Source organism: Alternaria rosae, assembly GCF_020736505.1.
Source record: "Alternaria rosae strain MPI-PUGE-AT-0040 chromosome Unknown BKA58scaffold_4, whole genome shotgun sequence".
NCBI classification, from domain to species: Eukaryota; Fungi; Ascomycota; class Dothideomycetes; order Pleosporales; family Pleosporaceae; genus Alternaria; species Alternaria rosae.
Window position 1 is genome coordinate 2,356,478 of NW_025763573.1, and position 24,576 is coordinate 2,381,053.

General features: G+C 53.3%; 9 protein-coding genes across 9 annotated transcripts; 4 read left to right on the forward strand and 5 right to left on the reverse strand.

Annotated features, from left to right (window-relative positions):
- Positions 1-273: 273 nt before the first annotated feature.
- BKA58DRAFT_359594 (uncharacterized protein) lies at positions 274-2,133 on the reverse strand. The gene is made up of 4 exons (XM_046168734.1): positions 1,870-2,133; positions 1,687-1,817; positions 1,207-1,637; positions 274-1,157 (listed from the first exon to the last, which is right to left on the reverse strand). The coding sequence occupies exons 1-4, from the start codon at positions 2,016-2,018 to the stop codon at positions 468-470; spliced, it is 1,401 nt and encodes a 466-aa protein (XP_046026621.1). The 5' UTR covers positions 2,019-2,133; the 3' UTR covers positions 274-467.
- On the forward strand, positions 2,134-2,974 carry BKA58DRAFT_383334 (uncharacterized protein). The gene is made up of 5 exons (XM_046170174.1): positions 2,134-2,341; positions 2,398-2,530; positions 2,620-2,698; positions 2,768-2,809; positions 2,858-2,974. The coding sequence occupies exons 1-5, from the start codon at positions 2,319-2,321 to the stop codon at positions 2,878-2,880; spliced, it is 300 nt and encodes a 99-aa protein (XP_046026622.1). The 5' UTR covers positions 2,134-2,318; the 3' UTR covers positions 2,881-2,974.
- On the reverse strand, positions 2,951-5,162 carry BKA58DRAFT_383336 (uncharacterized protein; the record flags this gene model as incomplete). Its single annotated transcript, XM_046170175.1, has 2 exons — positions 2,951-4,435; positions 4,543-5,162. Coding segments are annotated over 2 exons (1,985 nt in total), but the record flags the coding sequence as incomplete, so codon positions are not given.
- A 34-nt stretch (positions 5,163-5,196) lies between these two features.
- On the forward strand, positions 5,197-6,988 carry BKA58DRAFT_337458 (DNA-directed RNA polymerase I subunit RPA34.5-domain-containing protein). The gene is made up of 2 exons (XM_046168273.1): positions 5,197-6,186; positions 6,234-6,988. Exons 1-2 carry the CDS (start codon positions 5,349-5,351, stop codon positions 6,677-6,679), a joined length of 1,284 nt encoding a protein of 427 aa, XP_046026624.1. The 5' UTR covers positions 5,197-5,348; the 3' UTR covers positions 6,680-6,988.
- Positions 6,989-6,990: 2 nt separating this feature from the next.
- On the reverse strand, positions 6,991-9,369 carry BKA58DRAFT_383339 (tripeptidyl-peptidase sed4). Its single transcript, XM_046170176.1, has 2 exons — positions 8,321-9,369; positions 6,991-8,255 (listed from the first exon to the last, which is right to left on the reverse strand). Exons 1-2 carry the CDS (start codon positions 8,904-8,906, stop codon positions 7,096-7,098), a joined length of 1,746 nt encoding a protein of 581 aa, XP_046026625.1. The 5' UTR covers positions 8,907-9,369; the 3' UTR covers positions 6,991-7,095.
- Positions 9,370-9,856: 487 nt separating this feature from the next.
- Positions 9,857-11,259, forward strand: BKA58DRAFT_159297 (aspartic peptidase domain-containing protein). Its single transcript, XM_046164931.1, has one exon. The coding sequence runs from the start codon at positions 9,952-9,954 to the stop codon at positions 11,194-11,196; it is 1,245 nt and encodes a 414-aa protein (XP_046026626.1). The 5' UTR covers positions 9,857-9,951; the 3' UTR covers positions 11,197-11,259.
- A 6,395-nt stretch (positions 11,260-17,654) lies between these two features.
- Positions 17,655-19,516, forward strand: BKA58DRAFT_456673 (uncharacterized protein; the record flags this gene model as incomplete). The annotated part of the gene is made up of 1 exon (XM_046174604.1): positions 17,655-19,516. The coding sequence occupies one exon, from the start codon at positions 17,655-17,657 to the stop codon at positions 19,446-19,448; it is 1,794 nt and encodes a 597-aa protein (XP_046026627.1). The 3' UTR covers positions 19,449-19,516.
- A 117-nt stretch (positions 19,517-19,633) lies between these two features.
- Positions 19,634-21,018, reverse strand: BKA58DRAFT_383345 (uncharacterized protein). Its single transcript, XM_046170177.1, has 2 exons — positions 20,055-21,018; positions 19,634-19,980 (listed from the first exon to the last, which is right to left on the reverse strand). Exons 1-2 carry the CDS (start codon positions 20,826-20,828, stop codon positions 19,921-19,923), a joined length of 834 nt encoding a protein of 277 aa, XP_046026628.1. The 5' UTR covers positions 20,829-21,018; the 3' UTR covers positions 19,634-19,920.
- Positions 21,019-24,572, reverse strand: BKA58DRAFT_383346 (lethal giant larvae like, C-terminal-domain-containing protein). Its single transcript, XM_046170178.1, has 4 exons — positions 24,331-24,572; positions 21,781-24,260; positions 21,608-21,729; positions 21,019-21,559 (listed from the first exon to the last, which is right to left on the reverse strand). The coding sequence occupies exons 1-4, from the start codon at positions 24,415-24,417 to the stop codon at positions 21,225-21,227; spliced, it is 3,024 nt and encodes a 1,007-aa protein (XP_046026629.1). The 5' UTR covers positions 24,418-24,572; the 3' UTR covers positions 21,019-21,224.
- Positions 24,573-24,576: the final 4 nt, after the last annotated feature.

The window sequence follows — 24,576 nt, forward strand, 5'->3', positions numbered from 1 at the left end:
CGCGTGGTGATGTGCTCTCCATTATAATCGCTTTCACGGCGTACGAGCAACAGACGCGACCACCGCGCTTGCAAAGTATCAGACACGTAGAGGCGCGTCATTGCACGTTCATACGATAAAATCAACTTGAATAGAGGTAGTTGACGTCATTTTGCCAGTCTGAACTGCCATGTAGACCTCAACGTCGACGCGTCGAATACCAGCTGCGTTGCGCGAAGACGCGTCTCGACATGAACACATCCACACACGATACCAGTAAAAAGACGCTTAATATGCACAGAATCACCAATGTATACACATTTGAAGCCCCATAAATATACATATGCAATACAAATCATTCAATGCATGCAAAAATATCTCGTTGAACTATTCAACCACACCTCTCTGCCCCGCCACTAGTTCCCGCGCTTTCGCACAAAGACCTGCCATCCTACATATACACACAGACACAACTACAGCATCAGCGCTTACAAGAGCATCTTCCTGGGGTCCTCAATGTACTCCTTGACCTTGACGAGGAAAGTGACAGCTTCCCTTCCGTCGAGCAGTCGGTGGTCGTATGTGAGCGCAAGGTACATCATCGGCCTGATCTCGACCTTTCCGTTGATAGCAACCGGCTTCTCCTTGATGGCGTGCAGACCGAGAACGGCGGTCTGGGGAAGGTTGATGATGGGAGTACCCATCAGACTACCAAAGACACCGCCGTTGGAGATGGTGAAGGTACCACCAGCCATGTCCTCAATAGTAAGCTTGTTGTCGCGCGCCTTCTTGCCGAGGTCGGCAATGGCCTTCTCGATGCCGACCATGTCCAAGCTCTCAGCGTTTCGGACGACGGGGGTGACGAGACCCTTCTCGGTAGCGACGGCAACGGAGATGTCGACGTAGTCGCGGTAGACGATGGTGTCGCCGCCGTCAGGGCCCTCAATGGAGGCGTTGACAGCAGGGACGTCGCGCGCGGCGAGGATGCAGGCGCGCGAGAAGGCGGACATGAAACCGAGCTTGACGCCCTTGTTCTTGAGAATCTCGTCCTTGTAGAGCTTGCGGAACTCCATGATGGAGGACATGTCGACCTCGTTGAAGGTGGTCAGGGAGGCGGCGGTGTTTTGCGACTGCTTCAAGCGCTCGGCAATGCGGAGGCGCATGCGGTTCATCTTGACCTGCAAGGCTGTTAGTACACATAACTCAGCGTGCGCGAAGGTTACATACGCGGCGCTCCTCACGGCTACCGGGTGTAGCAGGCTTGGTCTCCTCGGGCTTGGAGTCCTTCTTGGGAGGTGCAGGCTTAGATTCTTGCTTGGGCGGCTGGGGCTTCTCTTCCTGCTTGGGAGGCTCTGGTTTCGATTCCTCCTTTGGCGCTTCTGGCTGAGACTGCTCTTGTTGGCCCTCGGGTTGCGACGAAGTCTCCTGGTCCTTAGATGCAGGCTCCTTGGGCTGCTCGCTGGCCTCCTCCTTCTTTCCGCCAGCTGGGGCACCACCGGCCTCAAGCTTTACAATGTCCTGTCCGACGGTGACGGTGTCCTCCTCGTTGACGAGGAATTCCTTGATAGTACCAGCCTCGGGCGCATTGACGGCGACGTCGATCTTGTCGGTCTCGATAGTAGCGATCTCTTCATCCTGCTCAACGTAGTCGCCAACCTCTGCATATTGTGAGCTAGTGGCATATCCAATTGAAGATGGTGAACGCACGTTTTGACCATTGCTTCAGGGTTCCCTCTGTGATCGACTCAGCCATCTCGGGCACCTTGACGATGGTGTCGGCATAGCTTCTTGTCTGCTCGAGGGTCCATAGGCGTTGTGAAGAGAGCTGTCCAGGCCGTCTGTAAACAGTTAGTGTTGGGCATTTTTGTTAGATGTAGACATTCGCAGTACCTTGAAGCTTGAGCGAGGAGACCAGAGGAGTTCGCCTTGGAGATGGCGGAATAGCTGCGCGCGGCTGGGATGGCTCGTGGGCTTGCGCGCAAAGCTCGCACAGAGCGCATAGCCGCTGGTAGACGGCGGAGACACTGCTGGCTGGACATGATGGGCGACCAGGCGAAGGCTGGGAAAAAGGAAAGTAAGATGCGAGTGAGAGCGATGGGCGACTTCGAGCGAACGAAGTTTGGTGTATGAGTCCCCTTGCGGCAGTTGTATGGTACTGAAGCAGACACGGCACCACACTTCTGACGTCTCGGAAGCCACCCTCCGTCACAGGCACAAATGCCAAGCCCGCAACCTCACGCTGCCCTCACCAAGCCATCTGCGACAACACCGAGGCATTGCGGCCACGACCCACGTTTCTCCCTTCCGCAACAATTCCCACTGGAAGGGCCATCGCCGTCATGAGCTCTAAGATACACGTCCTGTACGCCAACCCCCGCAGAAGTCGCCCTTTACGCGCAGAAACTAACCCAGCCGCAGACGCCTCTACAGGCGGTCCCTCAAGCTCGCCCTCGACTGGAGCGTCCACCGATACCTCTGGCGCGGACAGGCCCTGTACATCCGCGAACTCTTCGAGGCCAAGCGCAATGTTACCGAGCCGCGACAGATGAGGGTGCGTCTCCCTATTCCACCACCGCGATTACATCGACAACTCCACATATATTACGGCTACACAGAGGACTCTGCTGATGAGTCGCATAGGAACTGATCAAGGAGACGGAAAACCTGCTCGAGAAGTGGAAGCACCCAGACCCTTACCGCCCACCCACGGCTCCTGGAGGTTCGTTGCTAACGCCCGGATACATTTCCGCATCGGCCGCGGATATGAATGTACTGACGGGTGTTGTAGGATCAAAGTACGAGCGCAACCTGCCCTGCCCAATCATCGATCGTGAGTTCACCATCAAACATTTTCACTCCATCTGCTGACGACACACAGCTCCACCGAAGATGATTTTGTAGTCGGGGACTTTGGAACAAGCATGGTATCACGTGTACATATTACAGCTATAGTGCAACTCAACAGTAGTTCGCAACAAGAAAGTCGAAAGCTTCATTTTGTTCGTCCAAAGGCTGCCGTGAAGGTCTCGAAGCACCAACCTCATCATTGTATTTCGTTTTGGAGCGCTAATGAACAACATCTCCAACGTGGTCAAGTCTGGAACTTCCTCACCCTCCGTACAGTGCTGAGATATCCCATACCATCTACAAGGTCCTCCTTCTCGACCCAAATGGGTAGGCTACCGACGCCCGTCGTCGCTTTCCTCGCTTCTTCCTGCGCACAGGCGTCCTCCAAGTAGGCCCATTCCGGCACGTCGCAGCATCCGCCTACAAAGATAGTCCTCTCGGGTGACAAGTTATATAGCAGCGACTCGTGCGTCTTCGGTACCAGCACTTCTACTATCTTCTTCTCTGGATTGAAGCCCCGAATCATCGCCGTGCAGACCAGTCTCGTCGTTCGAGGATCCAGCGGTTCTACCATTCCTGTGCGCGCAGACTCGGCAAGATATGGAATACCAAATTTCTGGGTCCGTGGAAGCGAGCCTGGGACTGCAGCAGATGTGGATTGGATAATGTGCACAATAGATCCGTTCAGTGCATGCAGCATTGAAGATGGCTCGACTGGCTCTGAGTACATTGCGAGAGCAACTAGATCCTGTGCTCGCCCGGTGGTTTCTTCGTAGCAGAATTCCCATGGCACTAAATTTGAAAGCGTCTCTGGCGTCCAGCTGAGCACTTGGGCCCGGCTTGAGCTTGTACTGCTCGATTTGAGATGGAAATAAGACTGCATCTGCATAGCTCTTAACTCATTGTCCGACCTTATAGCAACTATCTGGGCCTGTTGCGCGGTGATCTCATGGAATGTGCCGTGAAATTGCGACGTTGATGTTTGAAGCAAATGCAGCTTTGCCGCTGTTTCGGTGTCGATGGCCCGTGTATCCCCAAGATGTACGACGTTGTGTGGTTTAATTCTCGCCAGTAGCTTTGTGAGGAGGTCGAAATGTGAAGAGTAGAGGAAGTCGGGTATGTCGACGACTAGCGGGAGAGAGGAATCTTGCGAGGAAAGGTTTCTGTATGCCAGGAAGAGATCTTCAACGCAAGACTGATAGTAGTCTGCGTAGTTGGCGAAGTTCGTCGGAATTGGATGTGCGCGAATAACCTCATTCCTCATCGCTTCTTTTGGTCCTGGTACGACAGAAGGGTGTGTAAAACTTGGGCCCAAGTTCAAATCTCGCACTATAGAAAGAGAGACTTGGCCTCCGGGGACATACTCTTGTTTTTGCGCGTCGAGATCCATCCAACATACGGCTGGCACAGATGGAGCGGTCTTGCCTAGACCTGCAAGAGAGCGATTCACGAGCCGCCGAGCAAATGTTGATTTGCCTGAGCTAGGTGATCCAGTCACCACGGTGATGGAGGGATTGCTAGCACAGTCCTCGATTGCGCGGAGCCAGTCTTCGGGTGTCACTTCAGGACGTAATGGTCGAGAAAGCGTATCCGCATCCGAGTTGGTTACCTAGCAGAGATGTTAGATGGTTATTACAACTCCACGTCTCAGTATGTGTCACAAATGTGCCGTTGCGACTGATGCTGAACAGGGGTATGAAGAGATGTGGTACTTACAACGCGGAACGAACGGTCGGTCAAATCGCTCCAGATACCGGCAAAGAGTGGACTAATACTTGCGAGCGGAGCAGGTATCTTGCATGTCCTAAATCTTATTTGGTTCGTACCATCCAGACCACGGATTTTGGACATTGGGTGCGTGGCTGGTACACACGCTCGATAAACCTGGTTTTTCTGCCCATCACGACTGACTGTTCCGATGTTGGCACCGTTGATGTTGACGGCGCCTCGTAGAACTGTCAAATCAAAAGTGCCTATTAGTGTAATAGTCGCGTGTTTGTTCAGGTTGATCGTAAGTTCGGTGTCGGTATCTGAGAGAATGTTTTGGGGTTCGTTGCGCCAGTTGCAAAGCTTGAGATTTCGATGTACGGGCGCGTGTTTTCCCCCTTCATCTGAATCTTCGTGCTCAGATCTCGCAGCATCAAGCAATGGGCTCGTTGGCACAGGAATCTGCTCCAGCGTAACTTCAGGTGTATTCACAACTTTGGCGGCAGCTTCTGTTCTTAGTCGAGCAGCCGCGATCGCAGTGAGTGGCTTTGCGCTGGGGGCACCAGCAGCAGCGGCGTCTTCCCCTCTCTTCCGCTTTCCTGACATACTGACTTTGGATGTTGACATTGGTGTTCTGCATGTGCCCATCACTTCAAAGATCAAGCCAATGATTTTTGGCGCGCCAAGTCCCTATTGGGACTAGTCGCCATGCGGCTCTTCTCCGCCCAGTGGCCGAGCGCGACAGTTCGCGGCGCAAAAAAGTTCCTTACGATCCTCGACTTTCTGGTCGCAAAGAGCATGGCTCTACACACACTATGAGTGCCACACAGAAAACCAAGGTGCCGCTACCGGGCTCCAAGCCGAAGTCAAAACCTCAGAACACCCCATCGAAAGCGCAATTAAGCCAGGAATTTGTCGACAGCGACGATGATTCTCCCAGTGAGACAACCGCGCAGTCCAAGAAGGCCGAGAAGCCGAAAGCCACCATCGGCATTCACGTGAACGGCGTTCCCAAAGCAAAGTCCAAGCCCAGCAAGAAGGACGTTCCTGCCTCCAAATCCGCCTCGAAGTCGAAGGTTTCGCCTAAGAAGCCTGCGCCCAAGCAAATCGCGACACAGGAGGACGCTGAAGGCTTGTCAAGCTCAGAGATAAGCGGCGACGACGCGCCGACTAGGGACATACAGACGAAGCTCCCAGGTAACAAGCAAAGCAAGAGAGCTTCGAGCGACAGCGACGACACCAGCAGCGCAGACAGCTCTAGCGACGACTCGGACACAGGCAACGCGCCGCAACCAACACGCAAGTCGAACCAAACACAACCGGCACCGCCAGTGCAACCACAATCGCATGCCGTTGATTTCCGACCAACCCAGGCTTACGCACCCCCCAAAGGATTTGCTCCAGTTCCAGTCAACGACAGGACTATCTCCAAGGCGACGGGCTTGTTCGATAATCTAGAAGGAAAGCAGATATGGCACATCACTGCTCCCGCAGGTGTCTCGCTGAAGGATTTGAGCGAGCTCGCCATGGACAAAGCTATGAAAGGGGATGCCGTACTGAGCTACAAGGGTACAGACTACGGTTTCTCTCAGACCGAGAGTGAAGATGGCACTCGGGAGGTTCTATTACCACGGAACAATGGCATGAAACCAGGTTCGTTCATCAAATACTGCCTCTATCAACTATACTGACCTGGCCAGCCCCTACGCGGATATCTCAGACTTTACGCCTACGATCGGTTGTACGACTTCCCCACCTCAGCACAAAGCAAGCAGACCAAAACACGGGCTCAGAAGCAGCCGCCTCAATAACGCGATCGACCATTCGCGCACCACGACCACAAGTCACAGGGCTGAAGATGCGCTTCCTGCCCACTGGCTTCAGTGGGAACGATGCCGGGATTATCGGTGATTCCGATGACGAGACCGAGGCACCACAGGCGACTGCAGGGCTTGCGATGCCGAACGGACTTAATTTACCCTCGAAGAAGCCGAAGAGGAAACACGCTGATGTCAATGGTGTTGATGCGCCTGAAGTGCCAGCGAAGAAGACCAAAAAGCAACGGGATCCAGAGGAGATCAAGAGGAAAGAGGAAAAGAAAGCAAGGAAAGAGAAGAAGCGTGCAAAGGAAGCGGCTATGGCCTGAGGAAGGCCGCACGACCGCTTGAACTAGCACGGCATTTGCTCACACAGCATTCCTATACTAAAAAGCGTACTCGGTCAGAGCGATCGATGTCTGCGCTGCCTCTACGAATCGGTCTACATACTCAGTACTCAGCGTACACATGAGGCGGATTGTCTTTGGCGAGAAGCCGTGACAATGAGGATTGTTATCAGCGTTGAGCACGACTTCATCATAGCATCAGTACCGTCCGGCATGGGGAGGATAGTACTCAATCAGTCAATAAGAGCACGGGTCCATGTCCCAATCAATACTGTCGCTATCGCTGTCCCGAATTAGTTGGTTTGTGTAATTGTTGCGTGTATGTCTAGAGAGAGCTAACAAAATCTTCTCTTGGACCTCCATGTTACTAAGTATAACGATATGCTTATGCAATCTGTCTAAGCAACAGCCTCAACAAACTTAGTAAAATCCAACGTGCCCAGGCCAGTCGCCGCATCCCATCCCTCAGCCGTCTCCCACCCAGGCTCTGCAGTGCGGTTAACAATACAACTACCCGACTGACCCTCGGTCACATCCACAAACACATGCCTCAGCTCATCCGAGTAAAGCAAGGGGTTCAAGAAGCCCAGCGCCGGCTTCCCAGCCCGCATCCTCTTGTCGTTTGCAAGCGCAATCATAGCCGCAACCACAGGCGTACTCGCACTCGTGCCTTTCTGCTTGATCCCACTCTCATCCATCACGAATCGCGTTCCAATAGCCGAGAGATCGGGTGTACCACGTCCACCAGGCGCATACCATCCATCATGCGACCCGTTTAGTTGCGCGATATACTTCTTCGCGTCCGCGTCCTGCCACGCAGGGCGGTCAAAGTACTCGCTGAAACCGCCTGCACTGAACCACTCTGCGCTAAGCGGGGAGTAGGCAGCCGTTGAACCGACACTCGTGACGTACGGACAGTCGACGGGGAACGTAGGGCGGAACCTGTTGTTCTTACACTCTGAAGATCCGGTGCCGGCAGAGCCGCCGTCGCCGCTGGCTACGAGGACGGATGTACCCCGCGCTCCGAGCTGCATGAAGAGGTCGCATGCGCGCTTGGCGTAGGCGCGTGGGATCCATGCTTCGTCGTCGGTGTAGGAGATTGAGAGCACAGTAGGTAGATCGTCGCGCTCGAGCAGTGCTTCCAGGAACTCGATCCATGGCTCGTTGGGGCTGGTGGCGAGGGGCACTTCGGTGCCGTTTTCGTCGAGATACGGGCCTCGGCCACCCGTAGAGAAGTAGGTTACGTTCATGGGCTGGACGAAGGGCATGCTGTATTGGATGTCGAGTTGGGCTTCGCCGCCATAGCCGAGCTTGGTGTCGTTGCCGTTTTGGATCGAGGCGACGGTGAAGTTATAGAGGGGGTTGTAGCCGGTTGTGTTGCGGTAGGGGCTAAAGTTTTCCAGGAAGGAGTGTAGGAGGGGCTCATTAGGGTATTCTTCCAGGAAGCCCGCGATGCCCAAAGTCACGGGGGAGTCGGTGTCGGGGATCTGGTAGTTGATGTTGTAGATGGACATGATGCAGTCGGGTGTTGTGTTTCCGTCTGGGCAGGTTTGCGGTGCTAGGAGTGATGTTTAGCTGGGTTTGTCCAGTTTGTTGGGTAAGGATAGCGCAGTTGTTACGTACATGAATCCTGTCTCTTCTCGTAGTGTGATTCTAATGATGAAAGCGCTTTCTTGGAAGGCTTGCGGATGAATTGGGTGACGGGGTAGACAAAGTCAACGTAGTCCGCTACCTCGCTGGGGAGGCTGTACTTTGTCGCGCGTAGAACAGGACTATCATCGTTATATTGGTAGCGACCGAAATCAGCGTCGATGAGGTTGCTCGCTGTGTCAACGGTAGTGTTGATTCGTAGCCACGACCCTTCAACTGAGAATGGTACTCCGTTGGCATTGAGCCATGAACGCACAGCGTCAAGACCGTCTTGGTCTGGCTGCTGAAAGTTGCTTATTTCGTCCCGAGATAAATGTGCACCATACTTTGCATGCGATGAATCGCTTAGGTTTTGGAGATGTGCTTCCAGCTCCGACATGCGAGGCTGCTTTAGAGCGACTGACAGCGTTAGCGGTAGGGAACCATCGGCTTCACCAACAGACTTCCAGCCGTCTGGAAGCTCTACAACACTCTCATGTGCAGCATTGTCTTGTGCCGCCGACCGAGCAAAGGCGCCCAGAAAGGTCGCGCTCGAGATAAGAGTTGAGCCCAATCTCATGATGCAGCCAACAATGAATTGAAATGAAAGAGGAAGAGTTGATGTTTCGATTACATACGAGAGCAAATCAGCAGAGTATCGCAGACTTATGAGCGCGCGAGACGAGATGAAAAATGCAAAGACAGCATGATGCAATGAATCATGGCGAGCGTCGACCCTCGACCGTCATCACCTCCAATACGGTGCCATCTGAGGACCTTCCTAGTGTGACATATGGCAATTTTCTACCATCCCGGTAGGGATAATGCTAAGCATTGACAACAAGCATCGCGGATGACCAAGAGCGGGCGATATTGCTGCGGCATGGGTGGTGCGGAAAATACTCGTATTTCAAGATTCCGAGCACCCGCATGGTCTCGTATCGCTGGAGCTAGATGGGACGCAGAGGTATTTGCCTAGCTCTGATTGTATTCTTGGATCACTAGAGCTGCAAACGCGATAGAATGTATACCAAGGAGGTTCAAGGAGCGAAGAAAACAATGTAGAAGGTTAGAGGAAGGTTGGCTGTGTACCTGCCCAGGTGTAGCCTTGCGCGAATGTGGGTCGCTGTTTGACACTAGTAAATTCCCGTATCTGTACGTCGGGGTAGCTGCCGCGACTCCACTGGACGAGTAAACTTAGTATACGGAAAACATCGCGCGTGTTCCAATATTAGCACTCTCGCACCAGGTTCATCGTCGTTTACGACCTTCTCTGCGCTTCTGCGCTTGGACAAGAGGGCACAACGGGCCATTGTAGCATCGTATCCAAGCCATGCGAATTGCCGACAGCAAGCAGCGCGGACCGCAAATTGTCGGTGCGCCCCTTTCCTGGATCTCACCGCAAGGCAGTTCACTCCACTCCCTGCATGGGACATTCGAAGGCATGAAGAGATAAGAGTTTTTTGCGGCTAGCCGTCGTATTTGGCGGGATCAGTCGGCATGAAGCGACGGACACGGCCAAATTAGTCTGGCATAAAGCTTTACTTAAGACTTCTTCGTTATCCCCAGAGTCAAATCAGTCGTCACCGGCCCCACCGACGCTCTTCTTCTCTCTGCTCGTCAAAATGGTTCGATACGCCCTCACAGTCTCCGCGCTTGCCAGCAGTGTCCTGGGTGCCGTGCCCACGGTCAACATACCACTGAACTTCGCGCACGGCAGCCACCACAAGATCTCAACGGAGCTCGTCGACCCCTCGACCAACCGCACCATCGAAATCGTCGTCGACCAAGGCTCTGAGAATTTCTGGGTGTTCGGCCCCGACAGCATTAGGAACTGGGGATGCACTCGTCTCGGCTGTGCAGGTCCTTGCAACGAGACGGTGCAGCCCTTTTACGACTACCCAAACAGCCCGTCGGCGTCTAAACCCGTGCCCTTCCAGTCCTACTACTCGTATGGAGGAAACAGCAAGTTTATCACTGGAGATGTGGCGGTAAACGATACCTTCCAGTTCGTTTCCGATGCGGGCCTTTCGTCAACCGTGGACACGCAAGTCGCGGTTTCAAGCTACATGACATCGCGCCTCGGCGACGACGGAAAATGTACTCCGACGTCTTCTTTTGACGACGGCATTTTGGGTATCTCACCATACTACCGCAAGCCGACCTGGAACACGACGGGTCCGCACGTGCGCCAGAACCTGCTCGAGGCTGGCGCCATCTCCGCGCCCGTACAGAGTCTGTGGTTCGACGAAGCGCCCGAAGGAATCGAAGATACGTTCACCGGCCACGTCGTCTTCGGTGGCGTCGACCACTCCAAGTACACGGGCGACCTCGTCAAGGTCCCCATGGTCGAGGCTCCGTTCGGTGGTGTGACACTTGGCTACTACGTCAACCCACCTGTCGTCTCAGTCAATGGCACGGCGTTCGATAACTCGGATATTATCTCTCCCACCTGCCTTGTCGACTCCGGCACCACGCTCGATTACCTACCCGTCAGCTACAGTCAAAATGACCAGTTCGCTGCTGCCGCTGGCCTCGTTGTCGACGAGTATGGTGTCATTGGCTGGAACGGTACATGCGAATCTATCCCCAAGGACACGACCATTGATCTAGAGTTCACTGGTGTCGAGGGCAAGAATGTCACCGTCAAGATTCCGCTGCGCACTTATGCCCGCTCGGGTGTCAACCCGTCTACGGGTATCTGCTCGCTGGCTTTCAGCACTGGTGACTGTCTGTTTGGTGCGCCGTTTGCTACTGCCGCCTTCTTTGCTGCTGACGATGCGGCGGAGGTGGTGGCGTTTGCGCAGGGGGGTGTGTCAAAGAAGGGAAGTAAGCCTGATCCGGACTCCATCACTCTGGATCTTGCTTAGCGTGATTGTCGTCGATGAAGTTCGATTCTAGTATATATGAATATTAGCATTGTTGAATTAGACCTTAATGATAATGGATGATGATCTTCCGTGGCGGTGTCGTATGTTCTTGAGTCTCGTCATCCCTTAGCGTCGGACGAGACAGCACTCTGAACTTCTACCTCCTCTGTGTTAGTAGTGTCACTCGACTTTTGATGCTCTAGCGTAACCCACAACCCAAAATTGCGGAAAGTAGAAGCGTAATTGACCCAAACCAGTGCGTGTATCTCAATGTTACCGATGTCATTCTCAGAGATAATAAACGGGTTTGGTGGTCCGTCATGCTTCCCCTCCGCACCCCTATACATGTGTGTACCGCAAAAACTATGTGTGTTCGAACGATGATCTGTAAGACTTCGCAACGGATGTGTTAACAAGCCATCATCCATAAAAGAAGGCCTCTGCGGATGCGCTGTCGATTCCGCAAGCGATTCTTGGATGTGCCAATTGGAATAGCACGGAGCAGAGTCTCGTACCAGCGGAACTACATCTGCTAATCACCAAGAACATTTTCGTAGATTTGATCCCAAGCCTCTCCGGGCAAGTTCAGAAACAAATTCGGAGTTTGCGACGGCGTATCCGGGGCTGACGATGAGTTGGCAGGGGACCCGGTTGGCCTAAGCCTTGGAAGGGACCGGCCGCACGGTAGCCCAAGCTGACGAATTCATACTAGCGCAAACAACGCGCGCTCTGTTGTCACTCAGGCGAGGGCAGGGAATCACCGCATTTGTCGTCAACTTTCACGACACTGCAGCCTCGGCAGTCGCACTATGCTGGTGAGCAGGCCTCGAAAATACACCATTCCACGCGCCTTCCACGCTTATTGCGCGCGTACCCACCCCCATGGCTACCGCAGACAACGCTCCTGCCCGGAGTGCTGAGGCCTTGCAAACAGACGAAGTCGACTCTACACCCTCCACCCCCACGCTGGCACCCGCACACGAAAACCACATGGCGCACGATATATCAGACGCCGACGATGTCAGGGCTTTCGATCAGCCCGACTCGGATCTCCCGCCGCTACCCACCGAAGAGGACGACAGCATCATACACCATGTCATCGACGAAGAAGACGCGCACAATGGCGAAAGCGTGTTCGAGGATCGCGAAATGCAGCGCCAATTGATGGACATTGAATCGAGCTTTATTCCCGAGGCGCCTGTCCAGGTCGAAGCACCTCAAGGACAGTCCGGCGTAGACGATACCTACCTGTTCGGGGGCTCACCTGGGAATTCCCAGCAATCGGCTCGACCCATGGACGACAATGCGGACATGCAAAGAGTAATGGACAATCTGGAGGAGCTGACAAAGCCAAAGAAGAAGCCGAAGAAGCTTGAAGTGCGCAGTGGGAATACACCGACCAAGTCGCAAGCCAGGCACAGCCACCATAGCAACTCCTCCTCCTTTTCCGAGGCCCCGACGCCTGCCGACGCTTACAAGACGCCTGCTGCTAGACGTCTGGACTTTGGAGAAGATGACTCAATGGATGCGAGCACCGCGACATCAGAGGTCGCACCTTCCTCGCCCGCTGCAGAAGCCGCGCATCGAAGCCAATCACGCGCGTCGGCAGGCAGGACTACAGAACAAGCAGCGGGAGGAGAAGCCGTGCATCAGATGGACCAAGCTCCTCCAGCTGCTCAGCCAAAAGAAGTGGACGTGCGACGGCCGACATCCAGTGCCTCGACAGTGAAAGCTCCCGATTTTTCACAGATTGAAGAAGGTTCTTCTCTCACGAACGAGAACGATTCTAGCGTGGATAGCTCAGCCATGCCTCCACCACTGGTTCCCGCGAGCGCGCAGAAGATCAGCAAGCGACCCAGCTACCTACAGCACCGCGGTTCAAGCCAGCGGTCATCCGTATCGTCCTTCACCAACCGTTCCGATGCGTCTGGAGATGGCGGAAGCAGTGCAAGTCTCGGCGCAGACTATGCTTTGCAGACTGGTGGTGCTATTCCTCGCTCGAGCGGACCACGGGGGATGAGCCTAGGACTGTCAAGACTGCCGAGCTTGGGTAGCATCGCCTCGTCGATGTCAGGATACAGCGATACCAACCCTTGGGAGAAGGGTCGGAGTATTAGCACAAACTCACTATCCGCTTTTCTTCAGCCGGATAATAGTCTGGGTCGTCTGGACGAGGAGGTGCCCAACAGTGCGACCCCACCAGAGACACCACGCGCTCCTAGTGTGCAGCCTGCCGCTCCCACCGACACAGTCATTGCTAGACACGTCCAGGATATACAAGTGCCAGACTCTATTGCACGCGATTTCCGAGCTAAGCACTCGCGATCGCCAGACAAACGACACATGGCTACCCCCTTCACTCGGAGCAAACACAATCTCACACTGAAGGAGCAGAATAGCAAGATCGACAAGCTCAGCAAAGAGAACTTTGATCTCAAGCTCAAGATCCATTTCCTCGATCAAGCGCTGCAGAATCGGTCTGATGAGGGTGTCAAGGAGATGATCTCGAAGAACGTTCAATTGCAAACTGATCTGGCGACAGAGAAGAAGGAAAGTCAGTCGATGCGTAAGAAGATTCGCGATCTGGAGCGAAGGCTTAAGGCTCAGGAAGAGGGACACGCTACCGCTAGAGACGTCGGCAGCGGCTCAGAAGATGGAAGAAGTGTCCAGTCATCCAGGCAAGCCGAATTGGAGGAAGAGATTGAGTTTTTGCGGGAGCGTCTAGAGTCTACGGAGATCACAGTGGACCAGTGGCAACAGGAGGCTCTTCAAAAGGAAGCTGACAATCGACGCATGGCTGATTACATCAAGACCATGCGAGAGAAGAGCTTTGGTGAAGACTCTGCTGGTGTTGATGAGGCTATCAACATGTGGAAAGAAGACTTCGAAGAGGAGCGTGCGAGGCGGGAGCAGGTGGAGACGCGCTGTCAGCAAGCAGAGACCGAGACCGAGAGGCTTCGAGAGGAGCTTGAGCGTCTGAAAGAACAAAACCAGCAGATGCAACAGATGCATCACTCGACAACGAACAATCACATGAACAAGGTCTTTAACAACTCACGGCGCATGCATCAATCTTTTGCTGCCCGTTCGAACTCTGGATCTGACGGCAATGAGAACACTACACCAGTCTCGCTCGGCGGCACAAGTAGTACTTTAGTGGAACATCTACAAAGCGACAACGAAAAGCTGCAACGAGATCTCCACGCACAAGCTTCCATGCTCACTTCAAGGAACCGAGAGAATCTTCGACTGAGGGAAGAGAACGAAGGCCTGAAACTCACAATTCGCAGAGGAGATGCTGGATCGACAGCCGGCGATAGCATTCTGGAACGATCCATCTCCCGCAACCACATGAGGTCTGTTTCGAGAGCAAGCGGCGGAACACGTTTGACCCAGCAAAGCGATCCCGATCGAGAAGACTTCGAAAGCAAAAATGCTGCATTGCGAGACGAGCTATCGCAGTTGAAGCTTTCATACAAGGAGCTTGATGACCAGCTCAATGGCCATCTCGACATGCTTGAGACCACCGAGAACAAGGTCAAGGAGCTGGAGAGGGAGATAGAGGCACAGACAGAAGACCTACAGGCACTAGCAAGCGAGCGTGACGAGGCACTGGAGCTACTACAAGACAAAGAGCAGGAAACTGAAGAGCTCAGACAAGAAGCCCTAGATACGGTGCAAAGGTTGGAGATTGACCTCGAGCAAAAGCAAGCGGAACGTGACCGTCTTTACAACGATCTGGAAAACACCACTGAAGACTTCCATGCTCTACAACAAGAAATGAAGAATGTCAGTGAGAGTCTTTTGCAGCTCGAAGACGATCGGGATGCAAGCCTTCGCAAGATCCAGAACCTTGAATCAGAACTTGGCGACGCCAACGAAGAACTGAACAGGCAAGACAAGCTCCTTAGTGAGGAGAGGTCGAAGAATGAACGACTTGACGTCCAACTTGAGTCTTGTCAGGGTGAGATCGATTTCCTGAGAGAAGAGCAAGAGGGCGACAAGATCAAGATTGGCGAGCTGGAATCAGCCCTGAACCATACTCAAGTCACGCTACAAGAGGCTAGAGAACGTTCTCGGGATCTTGAGGAGCGTATGGCCGAGGAGAGGCAGCAACGCGATGCCTTGGAAACCCAGGAGAAACAGGAGGTGGAGAAGATCATCACCGAACTCAATGGTCAGTTGTCGAAGCTCAAAGAAGAGAGCAGGAAGCTACGAAAGAATCTCTCAAGTAAGGAAGTTGAGGCATCTACTTGGAAGCAACGGCATGACGAATTGGAGCAAATGCTTCGTGAGTCACTGGGTAACCTCAACGGCACGAGGTCGAGCCTCTTCAAGGTAAGTGACGTTACTCCTGATCACCTAGAGACACACTAACTGATCGTTCAGGATATCGCAAAGCTTCAACGAGATCTTCAAGCGACTATGCAAGAGCTCGATGTCGTCAAAACCGATCTTGCGGAGAAAGACCGTTTGCTGCGCAACCGTGATGCTCTCTTGGAGAGCACTGGCATGGAAAGTCGCCGTCTTTCAGAGCTGCTCGAGCGCGAACGTCAAGGCCGTCGACAAGACCAAACAGCATTCGAGAACGCCAAGCGTGGTCATCAATCCACTACCAGGGCGATCCAACAACACGAATCGAGGGTTCTGGAACTTGAAACCCTTCGTAGTCAGGATCGGCAGAGGCTTCACAGTCTAGAGAAACAGTACAAGGAGCAGCTGCTCGAACGTAACAATCTGCTATACGCTCTATGGAATCGACTGTCCACTCTTTGCGGCGCAGAATGGTCCCGCAACAACGCTCTCATCAACGGGGAACTTACTTCCATGGAGCTCATTTCCAGGAACGTCCAGGGCTTCCACAAGAACATCATTCTTGCGGTGAGGACCGTGGAGGGTGTCATTGGTGCCTTTAAGCAAAGAATTCGCAACATAGAAAACAATCTAGTCCGCGACTACCAGACTCTCGAGCATAGCCTAGACTCTCGCGCCAAACGACTTGATCAGCTCGAGAAGCTTGTCATGGCGCAACGACAATCGATCGGAAGACCTAGTACTGTCCGTGGCGGTATCGTCGACCTCAACACCGCGGAAGTCAACAAACTGCGCACTGAGAACAAGACCTTACGATCCGAGGTCCAGACCCTCCGCGCCATTACCGCCACGACACAGTCCGGCAACGATGTTATTGTCAGCCGCTCACCATCACGTGCTGCCTCGCCGACCTCTTCCAAACGTGCCAGTATGGCGCAAACACTGTTGCGTGCTCACTCCGCTTCCGTCGTGGAGCATTTTTCGACTTCGAATTCGTCGACACCGACGCCAGGCCATCCCTATCCCGCCGCTGGACCGCTTCAGCCAAGTGAACAGAAGTGGATACATCGACTTAAGGAACTCGAACGGCGTTTGAAGGCCGAGCGTGAAGCCCGACTCCTTGACCGAAGCGGTGCCCGCAAGAGATTAGAGCAGAAAGTAGAAGAGAATGCGGACCTCAGGGCTGCGCTTGAGAAGGAGAGGGACCGTCGAGACGAAGATGGCCCAGATAATGTCCAAAGAACTGCGTCTGCGAGTGGCAGTCGCATCGGTGGAAGTGGACGTGCCAGCGTGGTTGGCAGCGTGAGACACACTAATGGCAGTGGCAAAGAGAGAGAAGAGGAGATGTACTAGTACATTTCCTATGTGGACTTTTTCCCTTCTTGTACCAACCTTTTCTTCCTTTCTTGATAGACGCTTTAGCGATTTGCGTTCGACTTCCCGCTTATCTTTTCTTACGACATAACGTGTGACGAGGTTGCTTGGTCGGCGCATGTAGGCATTATAGGTACATTTCACGGGGCATTCGTTGCATACCATATATTAGAGTAGTGGGCGTATAGCATGTTTGTAATTGAAGGTGTTTCCTTACAATCCGTAGTACATGGTGTGTTTCCAAATATATGAGTATGCCAATCATGACTAACTTCTTATAGACAGCATCTCCATAGCAAATGAACACCCATGTAAAGCAGCCATCCAATGTCATGTGTGGGAGCAGATCACATCGGGCAGAGGTGAGCTAGATTGATCGAATGCCTTATCGGCTGCGGCTCATCAAAAGGCCACCTTTACCCGCCACCCGCTACCTTGTGATGGAACTGTCAATCCTCTCGGGTTTTTAAAAAAGAGCTCTCATTCCTCTTCAGCCTAAGTGTTTCCGATTCCTCTATCGTCGCGAAGCATTGCTGGGGCATGTGACAGACACCGGCAAACAGCATACTCGCCTCCAACGACTCTCTCACCGCTCTACTACCTATCGGTTAAGGCATAGTGTAAGGCAGCATCCACAGAAGCTTGCATCAGCGACACTTTAGCTACTACAAGTACGTTCTCTACTGCCCAAACTGCCCTCTCACCTTCACCGTTGTTGCGTACGATACACACGATACGATACGGAGATACCTTTTCTCAAGATAGAAACTATGGGCTCTAATACTAATCTTACCTGCAAATACCAGACCGCTCGCGAGCGCTTATCTATAAACCGAAGCAGTGGCCAGTTGGCAGCCTCGCCTAACCTATCCATTGGTGCTCCATTACCAAGAGGAGCGACGCCAACACACTCACAAATCCTGCCTGCATCTGGTCTGTTTGCTAGTTTACTATTCGATCGCCAAAAGGTATACCAACATCAATCGCCTAACTCCACGATACCTCCGACAGCACGAACAGTCGAAACAGAAAAGATCAGATCAACTGCGCGAGAGAGTGAAGCTCGTTCTGATTACACCTCGCCGAAATCCTCCAGGATTCATGTGCACCATCTGAAAGAAGCACGTCCTGGCTACTTGAAGCCTGCCATGATGTCGAAGATACCTACAGTGAGTGAAAAACGAGGGCGGCCGACTAAGCAAATACCAACTAAAAACGTTGGAAAGACTACCATAGAAAAGCCAAGGAAGCGCACTACACCCGCGCATGTGACTCCTCCGCGAGCAGCGAAACGTCAGAAGACCGAGGCAAACAGCAAGAGAAAGCTGGACGACATGGGCAGCATGGGCAGCAACATGTCAACTATGTGGTCGACGACAGTTAATAAGGAGGTCGAGGTCATCGCTTTGTCCGACAGTGAAGACGATGAACATCAGCATATGCGACAACGAAGGATTACCCGTAAAGAGGATGTGATTGCGGAATTGGATGGATCGAAAGTCGACATTGACGAGGACGCGAAGCCCAGGATCTCTGATTCCGTGGTGAATCCAGAACCCATTCACCGCGGATCAACACCAAGACTTTCGGCCTTCGAAAGATTTTCTTCTGTCGACCGATATTCCGACATATCTTCCAGATGGAATTTCAACAACGTCTCTCCTCCAAAAAGCCCACCCAACTTCTGCCCCGCAAACCTATCTCTACGGCACAACCAGCAAGACAACATGGCGGGCTCAGAAGAGAAGCACACTAATGAGAAAAAACAGCTGCGTCAGGAACTCGACGCCGTCAAGACCGAGCTCGCTCGACAGAAGATGCTCCACGAGAAGGAAAAGAGCGACCGTGAGTTGGCCCAGATTCACTCCAACAACGCGACTGGTCAACAGCTCCAAACTCTTCACCGCGACCTCGAGACGGAGCGAGGAACCCTACGAATGGTGAACCAGGACAGAGACCGGCTGGGTATCAAGCTCGACAATGTCAACGCAAGGAACGGCCAGCTAACTGGAGAGCTTCAGATCGAGAAACAACTGAGGAAGGATGAGAAGGCAGAACACGAGCGCATACTAGAAGATGTCATGAACACCAAGGCAACTTTCGGTTCCGACAACACCCATCTGATCCAAGAAAATGAACGCCTTCAAGTAGAGAACGAGAGCCTCCGAGCCTCCGCCGCGCGCACGTTCACGTTCAAAGCTTCGCAGGTAGCCCAGGCGCCGGCATACCCCTCGATCTTCGCTCCCGAAGCCTCCCAATCCTCCCAAGTCGTCGCCCATCTCCCTTCGCCAGCCCCGTCCTCAGTCAACACACCCTTCGAACTTACCGACCAGCAGAAAGCAGACAACCTCAAGAGGAACTACCTCAATCTCAACGAGCGCAACTCACGCCTCAAATCTGCCGCTGAAAAGCTCACTAACTGCACTAAGGGCATGGATCTGACTAGCTTTGGAGAGTTCGGAATATATCTAAGGCAGATGAAGGCGGTTATGGATGGTGATGCCAAGAAGGGCAAAGAGAAGATCGAAGACAAGGCCAAGAAGGACGAGGATGATGCCAAGTGAGACGGCTCGTCAGCCTATCGAGAGCATGAAGCATCGCTCTAGTGACAAGCTAGAAGCTATGGCCTGGGTATTACGGATATTGAGTTTGTGCTGCGTAGCGACGAGCAGCTTTTCTAGTATGGGAAAAGTGGATTGCTTAGATGCACATGAGTCGGCCGGTTTGCTTAGAGATATCTCATTGCAGATGATGTCTTGGGGGGGATTTGCACGTGGGCAGCAAGGCGGCGTGGCTGAAACCAGGGCCTCATATGAATGCGATCATCATCTTCATACAGAGCGGTGCCAACGCTTCAAGGATGAGACAGCTGTGACGTGAACAAAATGGCTATTGGCTGACTCCTGACAAAAGTAGAATGATGTAAACTCAAAGTAGGCGGTGAAGGCCTCAGGAACATTAAGAAGGCTACAGTTGGGTAAGAGCATACGATGTATCCGCTGGGCTTATATGAATGAGATCTTGCCAGTCAGGGCCTCAAAATCCATAGTGAACAGTGACGCTGACGCCATCAACAATACATTGCCATCCAGGGTACTGTTAAAACAAGTCAGCATGGTGACGAAGACATGTTTCCAAAGAACACTCGGTATCTCGCATCTCAAACATACCTTTGCCCTAGCCCACACCAAAACACGATCACCCGGCTCCAACGCATCCAAAAAGCCTTCTCCACTCCCCGCGCCCTCGTTGCCCTCATCAAACTCACACAAACCACCTTCATCCCAAGCAACATGATAGTCCTGAGTGCCAGCCATAACACGATTACCCTGCAAGTACCAAGCAAAATGCCCCTCACCACCCTGCGGCCCCTGCAGCGCACTCTCAGGCCTCTTGACAAGCGACCATCCCCGACCCACCATGTTAGTATGATAATCCATCGGACTGCTAATCCAAGTATTAACCAATCGCGGCGTAGGAAGCAGACTATTAATATTCGATGCATCGCGCAAGATGGACACTTCAAGCCATGACGATGTGGAAAAGGTACCCTGCGTGTTCTCGCTCGTCCAGCCTTGGTCTTGACTCGTGATGTCGAAGTCGATGCGCTTGATTTTTGCTGTTTCGCCACCTAGACTGGCTTCTTTCACGATGGGGGTGGAGGAAGGGTTGGCTTCGAGACAGAGTGTTGCTGCCGATGGGTTGTTCATGCCGGCGCGGGCGATGATGGTTCGGCCTGACCGGGAAATCTCTGCGATGGGCCAGTATTGCGCGTGCTCTAGTATGCTGAGGACTAGTTCGGTGGGTAGTTTGAGGGTCTTGAGCACAGCGCGAGCGCGACATACGTCGGCGTAGGTTGGTGTGAAGGGGCCAGTTGGTTCGGGTGGACCTAGCAGCCAGTGCACACTCGGAAGCATTTGGCGGATGCTACTGAGGAAACTCATTGTCGCGAAGAAGGGTAGCTTTCTGGTTTCAATGCGGTCATGGGTAAGTCGTTGTGTGTCCAGAAGCAGGAGGCAGTGCACGGTTGGGGAAGTTGCCTTGCGCTAGCAGGGGTCGCTGTTGAAGGGCAGGAACTGGCGAGATGATATACCGGTTTTGGGTGCCACGGGCGTGATGATTCAAGAACTATTGTGTTACATTCGTAGTATGCATCACGTACACTTCAACTATGGGACTGGCACCTGTCACTTCCGCGAATTGGTTGCTCACAAGTAGGCCTGAAAAAGTTGGAGGATGGAATCGCTCGTAAGAGCATAACCCTCACACACAACATTCTCAATGTCGGTCATAGCCGTAGACTGCACTATACCGTCATGCTGCTTTGACGTATGTTTGGCTCAAAACCCAAATTTGCTCTTCATAGCACCCATGACTAGCCCTCTCTTCTGCTTCCCGACAAACTTGTTGACATCATTCGCCCAACCTGCACTATTTTGCGAAAGATTGTCCATACTGTCTCCGACGATGTTCAGCTTCTCCGTGCGCTCGTTGAGCTGGCGAGTAGCCCAGGCACCCCATCCTTCTTGAGTTGGGGATACTTGAGTAGGGTAGGATTGATATCCAGCGGCAGAAGAGCTGGCTGAGGTCGGATTGGCGCGGCGTCGTTCCTGCTCTGCCTCTGCGCGCTGCTGCGCCATTTGGCGATTTGACAGGGGCCGATCAGGACCACCGACTTAGACATGTCAGTACTTGATTGTGAATAAAGAAAGGAATAGCTTACTCAGAAGATCCATGTCAGCTGGTGTCACGTATTGAGTGCCTGAGATCCATTGGATATTGCTGATGGTGGGTCGTGGCGGAATCAACAGTTCTGGGTTAAGCAAGACATCTTTGGCGCGTTCGCTAAAAATCGGTCAGTACATGTGTCATAGTTAGGGAGACGACTCAACTTACTATTGCAGTCCCGTTCCAAAGACGTTGACGAGAGCCATTTCCGCAGGCCCTTTCCAGCCAAAGATGTCGCCAGTACTTGTGATGACTGCCTCGGAGAAGCGCCTGACATCTAAGAACTCGCTGAGGTTGACTGACCCGATCTCCTTCAAAGCAGGTAGCGAATGCGCTCTCGCACATCCATCTCCATACAACCCAAGCATTGCGTAGCCCTTGTCTTCGTACCTCACCACAGTCGCAGCATCGCACAAGAACTGATCAAAGGTTTTGTGCGCACCTTTACTTGTGGCGGGGCGGAATAATCTCGCGCCTGAGGCTGTTGTGGCTAAAAGAACACCGCTAACCTTGGAACCAGTCCGAAGTCCAGCAACGGCAGACTGTGAGGCATATGCTGGGCGACCAGTTTCGGCGTGCATGGGGCTAATGCTGATAATCTTGTCGTCTAGCGAGCACACCCCCGCAGGCTTTACTGAGTATTGGCCACTTGATTCCGGCAGTAGCTTGAAGGTGGCCAGATGACCAAGATTGGTGCCGACGTGAAGTAGAATGCTGGAAAAGTCGTCATCTTCGAGTGTCATAACACTGAACTCAAGGCAAGTGGGCCACTCCGCTTTGGGTGCTGCCTGCGTTGAACTCCGTCGGAAGCTGGCGCGTTTGTCCGGCTTGACGAATTCTTGTATCGATGCTCTGTAGATGACAGCCGGTCCTCGCAAATCAATAATGGCCAGACTGCCGCCCTCAAAGCCTGCAGCAACAAATCCAACATCAGAATGCTTCAAGGCGGTGACTGGTCCATTGCCCTCCTCAAGCAAAGTGAAAGGCAGCAGTCCTTCTTTGAGAGCCGCTTCACTTCTTTCTGAGATATTGGTAAGCGCTTGCGGTTTATTGTCACCTGGTGGGTACTCCTGTCCAGCATGCCTGTTTACACCCCATCTGAACACCACTACTTCACCACTCTTCAGCCCTACGGATAACTCAGATGCTGCGCCTGCGAACGAGGTTTGTGTGACGTGTATATGCTCTGGGCGGCCGACCGCTCGAGCTACGTCTACCTGTAGCAATGCAGGGTTCTCAATCTCATCGGCGTGTCCTGCATCCCATAGTCTGATTGTGCCGTCTGCATGAGCTGTCTGGACGATGTTTCGGTTCTCAAACCGCTTGAGGGGATGAACAGCCTCGGCACCACCGATGAGGAATTGCGGACCGTGTTGGCGCTTTTCGGTCATGCCAAGCCACCGTGTACGCTCTACAGGTGCAAGATTTGCATAGTTGATGTACGGATGAACAAGCGTCATGGAGAGGTGCAGTTGATTAGTCGGCGTGATGGGCATTCCGCTTGGAAACGAGAGGGTGATCAACTCCCCAGAAGCGAGTAACGCGATAATGGCAATGGGGTCGTGGCAGCCAGCATAATGAGGGGAAGTCCTTGGAATGAGGAAAAGGTCCACTACTTCCGTTCCAGGCGGACATGGAAGGATCCTTTGCCTCTTGGGGCTTTCGAAGTGATCGGATAGTACTTGCCAGGACGCGGTCGCATAGACTGGTGTTCGACCCAACTCGAACAGCGTCAGACTTTTGGCGGAGATGTTGGATGGCTGTCCACCAGCGATGAGGATAGCGGTATCGTCGGGATCCTGGTTCGCACACCACGCAATCTTGAAGATGGGGGACTTGAGCGCGAACGATCCTTCAACGGCACCTGGGCTGAAGCTGCCTGGGCCAGGCTTGTCTACGTTTGTATCGGTCAAGGTCCTCGCTTGTACGATGCGGCCATCTTTGGAGTCCCATATAACGATACTGCTGTCTTCGTGCCCAGTCAGAACGAAGGTGCCGGTTGGGTGCCAGACAGCCTGGGTCAGCGGAGGTTCGCGGTCCTTGGAGACGGAAACGGGATCGGAGTCGCCTCCAGGGGCTCCTTTGGGGACCACATAGTTGAAGAAATGCAGGGCCTTGTTCTGCTTGAACGAATAGATGACTGCGCCGGAATTGTACCCAATCAGGAGGGACCCGATATCTCGAGGGTGGAGCGAGAGCGTAACAACGGAGGTTAGGCGCGAGCGTGGAAACTTTTCCCTCCACAAGTTGGGTATTTTGAAGGGCGTAAGCGCTTCTCTAGCCAGATCATAGGCGTACACCTCGCCGTGCTGCGTACCGAGGAGCGCATAGTCAATAGTAGGGTCGCAATGAAGCGCCGTAATTTTAGCGGGGGGAGAATGGGCGTTGAGCAGCTTCTTCGTCTCGAGCGAAAAAACAGACAAGTCGTTCTTCGAGTCTACGCACAGCAGCTTCTCGGCGCAAAACTGCAGGATCTTGATCGAGGCGTTGCGCGCGGGCAGCGACAGCACCACTTCGACCCTCTTCTGTCCGAATACGTAGATCTGGCCGGGGCCATACTTGCTGTCGCTCGTGCCGACGGCTAGGAGGGATTGGACGGGGTCGTATGCAACTTGGGTGACTTTAGAGTTGATGCCATAGTTGCGGATCTTCACGTGCTGTTAGCTTGCGCGTATAGGGCTGGGGGAACGGCGGGGCGAGAAGACAGCGAGCGCGTACATGGTCGAGCACAAACAAATCAGGGCCCAGGCCCAGGGAGAGGTCGTTGCTGACACCAGCCTGCTTTCCACGCAAGAGATGAGCCATGGTGGTGTGTGGGTCTCATGGTTTTGTCCGCAGAGGCAGCGATGAGGACTGCCATCAGCGACCGTCCGCCCAGCTGCCTCGCCGGAAGGAACGCGTTGCGCGACGTCATTTCGGCAACTCTAAGCGCAATGCAGGGTCCACGCCACGTCACAGCCACAG

Coding starts and splice junctions, on each gene's coding strand:
- BKA58DRAFT_337458 (XM_046168273.1), top strand. CDS start 5,349: ATGAGTGCCACACAGAAAACCAAGGTGCCGCTACCGGGCTCCAAGCCG. Junction 6,187..6,233: donor GAACAATGGCATGAAACCAG/GTTCGTTCATCA, acceptor TGACCTGGCCAG/CCCCTACGCGGATATCTCAG.
- BKA58DRAFT_383339 (XM_046170176.1), bottom strand. CDS start 8,906: ATGAGATTGGGCTCAACTCTTATCTCGAGCGCGACCTTTCTGGGCGCC. Junction 8,256..8,320: donor CGAGAAGAGACAGGATTCAT/GTACGTAACAAC, acceptor CATCACTCCTAG/CACCGCAAACCTGCCCAGAC.
- BKA58DRAFT_159297 (XM_046164931.1), top strand. CDS start 9,952: ATGGTTCGATACGCCCTCACAGTCTCCGCGCTTGCCAGCAGTGTCCTG.
- BKA58DRAFT_383334 (XM_046170174.1), top strand. CDS start 2,319: ATGAGCTCTAAGATACACGTCCT. Junction 2,342..2,397: donor AGCTCTAAGATACACGTCCT/GTACGCCAACCC, acceptor ACCCAGCCGCAG/ACGCCTCTACAGGCGGTCCC. Junction 2,531..2,619: donor CCGAGCCGCGACAGATGAGG/GTGCGTCTCCCT, acceptor TGAGTCGCATAG/GAACTGATCAAGGAGACGGA.
- BKA58DRAFT_383345 (XM_046170177.1), bottom strand. CDS start 20,828: ATGAGTTTCCTCAGTAGCATCCGCCAAATGCTTCCGAGTGTGCACTGG. Junction 19,981..20,054: donor TGGTGTGGGCTAGGGCAAAG/GTATGTTTGAGA, acceptor TTGTTTTAACAG/TACCCTGGATGGCAATGTAT.
- BKA58DRAFT_359594 (XM_046168734.1), bottom strand. CDS start 2,018: ATGTCCAGCCAGCAGTGTCTCCGCCGTCTACCAGCGGCTATGCGCTCT. Junction 1,818..1,869: donor CTCCTCGCTCAAGCTTCAAG/GTACTGCGAATG, acceptor AACTGTTTACAG/ACGGCCTGGACAGCTCTCTT. Junction 1,158..1,206: donor GTAGCCGTGAGGAGCGCCGC/GTATGTAACCTT, acceptor ACAGCCTTGCAG/GTCAAGATGAACCGCATGCG.
- BKA58DRAFT_383346 (XM_046170178.1), bottom strand. CDS start 24,417: ATGGCTCATCTCTTGCGTGGAAAGCAGGCTGGTGTCAGCAACGACCTC. Junction 24,261..24,330: donor ATTTGTTTGTGCTCGACCAT/GTACGCGCTCGC, acceptor CAGCACGTGAAG/ATCCGCAACTATGGCATCAA. Junction 21,560..21,607: donor AGCTGACATGGATCTTCTGA/GTAAGCTATTCC, acceptor GACATGTCTAAG/TCGGTGGTCCTGATCGGCCC.